The 9,661-nt window shown below is 38.6% G+C and overlaps 1 protein-coding gene across 1 annotated transcript; it reads right to left on the bottom strand.

The window, feature by feature from the left end:
• Window positions 1-1,028: 1,028 nt before the first annotated feature.
• LOC145054810 (PRA1 family protein B4-like) lies at window positions 1,029-2,057 on the bottom strand. The gene has a single exon (XM_079003070.1). It carries the CDS (start codon window positions 1,903-1,905, stop codon window positions 1,246-1,248), a length of 660 nt encoding a protein of 219 aa, XP_078859196.1. The 5' UTR covers window positions 1,906-2,057; the 3' UTR covers window positions 1,029-1,245.
• Between the last annotated feature and the right edge of the window lie 7,604 nt (window positions 2,058-9,661).

Raw genomic sequence — 9,661 nt, 5'->3', positions numbered from 1 at the left:
CTAAACCTCCGATAGCAAGACATAAGGATGTTTTTTGAACAATTCAATGAAAAAATATAGAATCAAAAAATATTTTACCCTTTAAATCATTATCCATTTATTGAACCCATTTTTTAATACCTAGAAGACCGGGATTTTTAAAAGGAAAAAAGCCTAACCAGTTACATGCATAAAATCTCAACCCAGCAGATATGTTCTTAACAGAATCAGTTGTATAAAACCGGTTTTATCCTAACGCGGCTTTTTTTTCAAAACCGGTTTTCTTGTGTTTTTTGTGCACCCCGCAGCCATCGATAGCTGATTTGCAGGTTGTTTGGCCACATAGGCCATCCATGGTCAAAACAAAGTTCACCACCCATCACCTCCTCACAACACCACCATTCACCACATTCAGCAACTCAAAAAATCAATTTAAAAATATAACTCGGGAAAAAAATCAATGAACAAAACCAGAAACTCCCTAAACCCTATACCTGCAAAAGAAAATGAATGAACCCTGACCTACAACTCCATGAAAATCCAATTTCAAATACAACTCAAAAAATCTATAACCCTCAACAGAAAAATCCCAACTTCAAAAGTCAAGGAAAAAAAAACCTCTAACACGATAATATTGAATATGCAACAAACCAAAGAAAAGCAAAATACAGGAATCGCATGCTTATTCCACAAGAATCATCCAAACTAAAGTAAAATCCGTTTCAAAAAAATTGAATTACAATTCAATTTACATCGATTTTCACAATATGGTTCCTTCAAGAGTTAACAAAAGTTAGTCGATTTTTTAAACCATTCAATCCGAAAATACAACATATTATTTGGCTTTGGTTGAAACCAGTTATCCGATACATACTATTCAATACATATTAATAATAAAATAAATATACGTGGAAATATATGTTGATAATTCTGAAGCTAATAAATCTAAAAGACAAATGTTCTCAATCACAATTCAATCAAAATATTTTATCGCCATTTACAATGCAAGCATATGGCTGTTCAAGTTCAATTAGAATGGGATACGAGAATGACAAAGATTGAAAATGTAGATCAAAATATCATGTTTATAACAAAAGTAAGTAAAATACACATCAAAAATATAAACCGAATTGGTAATCAACTAGACACAAATTTTATGAACGATGACTCGGTGCTGCACAATCTAACAATCGATCATAATACAGTTAATCTTTTCAAATTGACAAAACAAAGCATAGTTTGGATCAAACCGATTTAGGGATCGACTCAGACACGAGCAGCAGCAACCACTGGCGCGGCAGAAACGGCCGCACTGGAGGCGGCGCCGCTTAGGAACGAGAGAAATCCGGTGGAAGCACCAGGCTCTTGTTCATCAAGGAATAGATCTTCTGGAGTCCTGAAAGCACCATGAGCAGAAACAACCGCCGTTCCAAGAAGCAACGCGGAGATCAGTACAGATCCGACACTTGTGAGAAAGATCACGACGATGCTCGAGATAATCAACAGGCCTAGGGTTTCACGCTCGGAGAATGTACGGCCGAAGATCACCAACGGCGGATCGGAGGGACGGAAGAGGTAGAGGAAGAGCCAGGCGGCGAGGAGGCCGACGAGGATGATCAGAGAGAAAGGATTTGTGAGGAGCGAGAACCCGAGGACAGCGGCGATGATGGTGATATAGTTAACGCGGAAGTATGAATAGTTCTTTCGGATCCGGCCAGCGGCGTCGGTTATGGAGTCAGGTTTGGAGAACGCTGAGCGGTCGACGAGTTCAGACCATGGACGGCGACTGGAGAGTCCAGATCGGACGTTTTCGGTGACGGTGTTGATAAAAGCACGGACTGCAGGGGTGGAAACGGGCGCCTGGGATTCACCAGTGGAAATGGTCTGTTGGTTTGAGATGGGAAGAATCGCCGGTGATGAAGCCATTGTAGCCGGAGATTTAGAGGGAGAATTTGATGCCGAAGATCGGGAGAGATGATTTTGGTTGTAGACGTATGGATTTCTTGGTTTAAGGTATTGAAGAGGGTTTGGAGTCGGTGGATCTGAATTTGATTGTGTATAAAAATTGTAGGTAACGCGTTAGAGAATAGCGATAATGTTATATGACATATTACCTTTTTTATTTTTTTGATTAAACGCGTATTTGTGAACAAAGTTTTATGTATTTTATGTATAATAAAAATTAGGTGTGAGACTCATTTATTATATAAATAAATGGTTTATTTAAAAAAAATTAAATATAAAATTTTAATAATTTGAAAAGTTTGAATTTATAAAAAAAAAAGAATTTTTTTGAATTATTAAAATTAATGAGACTTTAATGTATTGGATACATTACATATATAAATATTTTTTGTAATAAATATCTTACATATATATTACCTTACATATTAAATATGGAATTTTAATTTAATAAAATGAAAAATACAATAAAATACAAATAGAAAATAAAAAATTTAAAAATTTTATAAAATATCATGTGTTCAAATGAAGGAGAAGAGGACATGTGGCAAAAAAAACTTTCATTTATTAGAGTAGATTATCTATTTTATAGGTAAAAGTTTAAATAAGACCAACTAAAGGTTAAGACCCTAATTAAGAACCCCAAGAACCCTTTCATTAATAGTATTTATGTCAAAATATATTTCTAACATTACACACGTAATAATTAATCGTAGTAAAATATGACATTTGAGTCAAGAAGTGTATATTGGCGTAAGTCAACCTCTTGGGTTTAGTCTCTTTATATATAACAAGAATTACAACTGATAATCCCTATTCTAAAGGATCTGATAAATACAAAAATCTGATAAACACAACTTATACAAAGCCTATCTATAATTTAAACTACAGCTCTATTTACGTTTATCTTTACATTCCCCCTCAATCTTAACCGGAATCAGGTTCAGATTGTATCATAACTTCTCCAACATACTTCTAGTCATAGGCTTTGTGAAACCATCTGCAACTTGATCATTTGATGATATAAACCGAACATCTAATGCTCCCATTGCTACCTTTTCTCTAACAAAATGAAAGTCGACTTCTATATGTTTTGTACGTGCATGAAAGATTGGATTAGTTGTTAAATAAGTGGCTCCCAGATTATCACACCAAAGTATTGGAGCTCGAGTTTGTTTGACACCTAACTCCTTTAGTATTGCCTGAATCCAAGTTCCTTCTGTTGTACCATTTGCTAAGGCTTTGTATTATGCTTCAGTACTTGACCTTGAGACTGTTGGTTGTTTACGTGAGCTCCATGAAACCAAGTTGGGACCTAGAAATACTGCAAATCCTCCTGTAGATCGTCTAGAGTCCAGACATCCTGCCCAATCTGCATCTGTAAACACACTCAATAATGTGGAGGACGATTTTCGAAAACGCAGCCCTGTAGTAATTGTTCCTTTAATATACCTCAATATTCTCTTTACAGCCTCAAGATGAATATCAGTAGGTCTAGTCAAAAACTGACAGACCTTGTTGACCGAAAAAGAAATATCTGGCCTGGTTAGTGTGAGATATTGCAAACCTCCAACCATGCTTCTATACTTGAATGTATCCTCCTCATTCAGAGGTTTTCCATCATCGCTAGATAGGTTATTATTGACCATCATTGGGGTGGTGACAACTTTACAATTCACCATATTAGTACGATGCAACAAATCAGTCGCATATTTGTGCTGAAGTAAGGTAATTCCCCCTGAATTGTGAAGCACCTCAACACCTAAGAAATAGCTAAGCCTTCCTAGATCTTTGATAGGGAAAGAGGAGCTCAACGCCTGAATGAGTTTGTCCACCACCCGTTGGGACGATCCCACAATAACTATATCGTCGACATACACCAACATAAATACAGTGACCTGATTGCAATGAAGAATAAACAATGAGGTATCAGCTTTAGAGGATCGAAAACCAAGTTGATGAAGTTGGTCTCTTAACCTATAAAACCATGCCCTAGGTGATTGTTTGAGGCCATAAAGTGCCTTGCGTAATTTGCACAGGTACTGAGGATGAGTGGAGTCTTCAAAGCCAGGTGGTTGGTGCATGTATACTTCTTCGTCCAGAAAACCATGAAGAAACGCGTTGTTAACATCAATTTGGCGAAGATGCCAGCCACGAGAGACTGCAAGAGAAAGGACTAAACGAATAGTGGCAGGCTTTACTACAGGACTGAAGGTATCTTGATAATCAATACCATATTGTTGGGTGAAGCCACGAGCAACTAACCGCGCTTTATGCTTATCAGTAGTACCATCCGGATTTTGTTTTAATTTAAAAATCCATTTACACCCAACAATATTAATACCAGTGGGTCTAGGAACGAGAGTCCATGTCTGATTTGTCTTGAGTGCTTTAAATTCTGCTTCCATGGCAGCTCTCCAAGCAGGATCAGTCATAGCAGCTCGATAAGAAGTAGGGGTGATAGCAGAGAAAGCTCTTTTAGAAAGATCATAGCGAATAGTGCCATCCGTGAACTGTTTAGGGAAAGTTTTTCCCAGACGAGCACGTGTGGTCATACCTGGTGGAGAAGCTTCTGGAGTGGACTGTACAGGTGGCGATAGATCAACAAGTGGAGGTGACATGGACGTTGAGTTGGCTGGTGACACAGGCTCCTGAGGTTCAGCTGCTGGTGCAGTGACTGATGACAAGGTTGTTGTATCTGGCACAGCAGCAGGGCTTGTGGTTGCTGGTGTGGATTCTTCTGTGGGTACATGCAAATGTGATACTGGAACAGTGATTGGTGCAGAAGTGGAAACTTGCGGTATAACAGTGGGTGGTACAGCTGTACCTGCATCATAATTGTTAGCTAACAAAATAGATAAGTCATATCTGCTCATGTGATCATTAGTAACTGTCGGTTCAGACTGGGGAAACAGGACTGATTCTGAGTTAGAAGGAATAGAAGATAGAGTATGTGTAGGAGCGTATGGAAAACGATTTTCATCAAACACGACATCTCTTGAAATATAAATGCGACCTGTGGACCTATCTAAACATTTATAGCCCTTATGAAGGGAGCTATACCCCAGAAAAACACACAATGTGGAACGAAAACTGAGTTTGTGAGTATTATATTTCCGTAAACTAGGCCAACAGGCACAACCAAAGACTCTAAGAAATGAATAATCGGGTTTGATTCTTAACAAGCGTGTAAGTGGTGCAATATTGTTAAGAATTTTGGTAGGCATACGATTAATCAAGTAACACGCAGTCAAGAAAGCTTCATCCCAATAACGGAGGGGAAGATATGACTGAGCTAATAGAGCCAGACCAGTTTCCACTATATGGCGATGTTTTCGTTCTGCTATTCCATTTTGTGGGGACGTATGAGGACATGAGACACGATGTGTGATTCCCCCTTTTTGAAAATATCGGTGTAGTTTTTGGTATCCACCCCCCAGTCTGACTGAACACTACGGACTTTGGTGTTTAAGAATCGTTCAACGTGATTTTGGAAGGTATAAAACACTTGCTCAACATCAGATTTGTTTTTAATAAGGTAAATCCAAGTGTATCGACTGTAATCATCTAGAAAGCTATCATAATATTTAAAACCCCCGCTAGACACTTGAGCGGGTCCCCAAACATCAGTATGTATAAGTTCAAGAGGAAAAGTAGAGACACGAATAAAAGTATTATATGGTAATTGATGACTTTTTGCACATTGACAAGCATCACATACTAATGACTCATTACTAGGCAAACAACCTAACTTATTTGAATTTAAAATAGTCTTGACAACTACTGAAGTGGGGTGACCAAATCTTCGATGCCGTTGAGATGAAGAAACTTTGACCTTGATAAACCATGACGTTACGGAAGACTTTTAGAACGACTGATAGGTATAGGGTAGAGACCACCTTTGCTCCTACCTAGTAGTAGAACTTTCTTCGTGGTTATGTCCTTGACACGGAAAACATTAGGATGAAGTTCAATAAACACATGGTTATCAGACATAAGTCTCTGCGCAGATAAAAGATTTTTCTTAATGTGTGGGACACATAAGACATTTTTTAAATGGAGAGGTCTAGTTAAACCGGGAATTACTGAATGACCAACATGAGAAATAGACAAACCTGCTCCATTAGCGACTTGAACTTGATCTTTTCCATGGTAACGATCTTGGACAGTGAGGCGATCAAGCTCATTGGTTAGATGATCAGTTGCTCCACAGTCAACACAACAGTTTGGATCTGAATTATATCCAGCTGATGTCACACTGTTGGCCCCACGATAGTCCTCTGCCTGGTAAGTATGGTTGAAATGGTTTCTGCAAGTTAGGGTTGTGTGACCAGGTATGCCAAATACTTGACAGCGGGGTCCTCCATTGTTCCGACTGCGCCCACGACCTCGTCCACGGTAACCACCTCCTCTGTGGTTTCCTCTCTGATTGAAGTTGTTGTACCCACTTGTATTATTGCGACGAGGTGCACTATTGTTACTGTTGTTTTCTTGACGTGTGACGTTATTAGCAGACGGTGAGAACTCCACAGTGCTTCTCATGGCGGTGGCTTGAGCCTCATGTGCTATTAGATAAGAGTAAAATTCTGGAAATGTAACCTTCCGTTCGTTGCTGAGAACTGTTATGGCAGTAAACAAATCGCCATGTCCTGGTCCCAATCCAGCTAGCATATAACCTATCACTTCCTCATCAGTCATCGGTTGTTCAATATTCGCCATTGTATCAGCGAATCCAGTCATTTTCTGGTAGTATTCAGCAGCACTTAGGTCTCCTTTCTTTGTGGTTGAAAGTTGTGTACGAATCTGAATTGAATTTCCACGGTGCTGAGCAGAGAACATGGTGTGAAGCGCTGTCCACAACTCCTGAACAGTGCTGGTGCAGCGAATTAATTGGGGAAGAACTTCCTCTGTCATCAAGGATAGGAGACCGCCAATCACAGCCTGATCTTGAATGACTCAGGCATTATGTTCAGGATTTGGGGATTTTTTCGGGGGCTCAACTTCCTTTGCGATGGTACCCGTCTCTGTAGTTATCACGACTGAAGGGGCTGGTGTAGTGCCATCAAGGTGGCCGAAGAGTTGGACTCCCTTTAGAATAGGGACCACTTGCGTTTTCCATAGGAGGAAGTTGGAGCGAGTTAGCTTGCAAGAAATAGCCGTAGCAAAGGTAGAGGACTTGACTGGGGCTGACATCGTTGGAGAAAGAAGAGAAATACTCTTTGAAGGGGAATCAAAGAGCCGGATAGAGAACTAGGGTTTCGACTTTGGATCAAAGCTCTGATACCAAGTCAAGAAGTGTATATTGGCGTAAGTCAACCTCTTGGGTTTAGTCTCTTTATATATAACAAGAATTACAACTGATAATCCCTATTCTAAAGGATCTGATAAATACAAGAATCTGATAAACACAACTTATACAAAGCCTATCTATAATTTAAACTACAGCTCTATTTATGTTTATCTTTACAATTTGAACTAAGTCTAGGGTATACTATGTCTATAACATAATGATCATTAATGTAAATAGGCATCCATGTTGCTTCACATTCTTCCCGTACCAAACTAATATCCAAATAAGTAATTTATTGAAATCATTTTTTGTTATTTCTTTATGATTTTTTCTATAATTTCTTTCAAAATTACTAGTTATACTTCCAAAAATGCACAACCTTAACAAACATTCATCAGATTTTTAAGAATTAGATTATCTCTCTATCTCTTTTTTTCTGGTGATATCCACCATTTTCACTATCACCGACGGCGGACTTCCTCTGGAGAAAACCACTGCCAGCTAGCACTATCGTCTGGCCTATTACCGCTCCTGCCAGGTCGTCGGATTTCAAGAGTCCAGATGTACCTGAACCTCCGATATGTCATGAATTACCAAATCTACCAGATCGTATGATTTTTTTAGATCTAGATTTGGTTGGATTTTCACTAGGATCATCCAGATCCGTTGTCAACGAGCACATACGCCTTCATCGCACCATAACCACAACCTTCTGGTACCACCAACGACGATCGCCACCACTTGCAATCATTCCAGATCTGCATAGGTATGGTCAGATCTGACATTTAGATGCGATCTCATTAAGCCTTTTGTTTTCCGGCGAGCTTCTTTGCTTCAAATCGTTGGGAGAGTCACTAATCGTCATCATCATCTCAGATCTAAAGCCAAATACATACTGATTTATCGGATTTGGCGAGATCGTCTGGTGTATTTTCAAACATAAATCTTACATTTACAAAGCATTTCATGGTGGCCAGTTGTTGTTCCACTACCACCTCAGATCTGAAAACAATGTACACGCAAGGTGTTTGATGAAATGTCTAAACAAGATCTGTAAGTTTTTATATTATAAATAAGTGTTTAAAATTTTGTATTAAGCTGTGAACTAGTGTCTGAAATGTATATTATACTATGAATTTTGTTTTTCTTATGCATTAGTCTGTGAATTAGTGTCTAAAATGCTGAATTCAAAAACAGTGAATTAAACTTTGAATTAATGTCTAAAATATTGAATTAAACTTTGAATTAGTGTGTGAAATGTATTAAACTGTGAATTCTATTTTTTTTATCTATATCTGAATTTTATATTTGTAAATGAGTTATAAATGTAATGTATTAAACTGTGAATATGTGTTTTTTATGTATTAACTTGTGAATATATAAGTTATTAAGTTGTGAATGCGTATTTTTTTGATGCACTAAGTTGTGAATTAGTGTCTGAAATATTAAATTAAGCTGCGAATTAGTGTCTGAAATGTTGAATTAAACTGTGAATTCTTATTTTTTTTTTATGCAGATATGATTTTAGAGGGAAGGATGTTGGCGGTGTTGTCACCGATGGTTGGTGGTCGAGATGGTTGATGGTAGTGGATGTTGGTGGTGGTGGTTGAGTAAGGATCATGGCCGACCCAATACATGGGCGAGTTAGGCCAAGGCCCAGGGCAACATATAAGGAGGGGCATAAATTTAATCCACTAAGTAATATGTATATTATGTTAGCCAAAAAGATTAGTCCATGAGTAAGAAGTTCAATCGATCGTGTGGGAGCGAGGCAAGAGCGAAGGCGTGTTGGTGAGCGCCAAATAATTAAATCACTTTGAGAATTGCAATATCCATATCGGTAAATTCAATCGGCCCCTATAAAAACGTACGAGTTCGTAGAGACCAAGGTAGGGATGTCAACGGGGGCAAACGGGACCGGGAGTGCCTCCCCCGCCCCCGCCCCCGAAATTTTCCTGTTCCCCCGCCCCCGCCCCCAAAATTTTCCTGTTCCTACCCCCGCCCCCGATTGATTTCAAACTGCCTTTTTTTTTTGGGCTAAAAGAAATTATTTAGGTTAAAAGAAGCTATTTTTTAAGTAACAAATAATTATTTATAGCAGAATCTTACATGTTAAAAATAAAAAAGTTATGGCATCTTAAAAACATTATACTAACAACATAAAAATATGTTTTTTGATAAATTTTGGAAGATCACAATCATGTTATTGTTTAATGTATTCATATAATTAATAAATGTAAATATATGTGTAATTTATTAACGGGGACCCCATGGGGGTTTCGGGGCGAGATTGCCTACCCCCGCCCCCGACCCCGAAATTAAAACGAGGGTTAACCTTTCCCCTGCCCCCGATTTTTTTAAAAAAATTCCCCCAAACGGGACGGCGACCCCACGAGACTTTTTGACATCCCTAGACCGAGGAGCTGGATC

This window comes from Lactuca serriola, chromosome 5 (genome assembly GCF_051521515.1).
Source record: "Lactuca serriola cultivar US96UC23 chromosome 5, Lser_US96UC23_V15, whole genome shotgun sequence".
NCBI classification, from domain to species: domain Eukaryota; kingdom Viridiplantae; phylum Streptophyta; class Magnoliopsida; order Asterales; family Asteraceae; genus Lactuca; species Lactuca serriola.
This window is presented reverse-complemented; position numbering and strand designations above follow the sequence as displayed.

Coding starts and splice junctions, on each gene's coding strand:
- LOC145054810 (XM_079003070.1), bottom strand. CDS start 1,905: ATGGCTTCATCACCGGCGATTCTTCCCATCTCAAACCAACAGACCATT.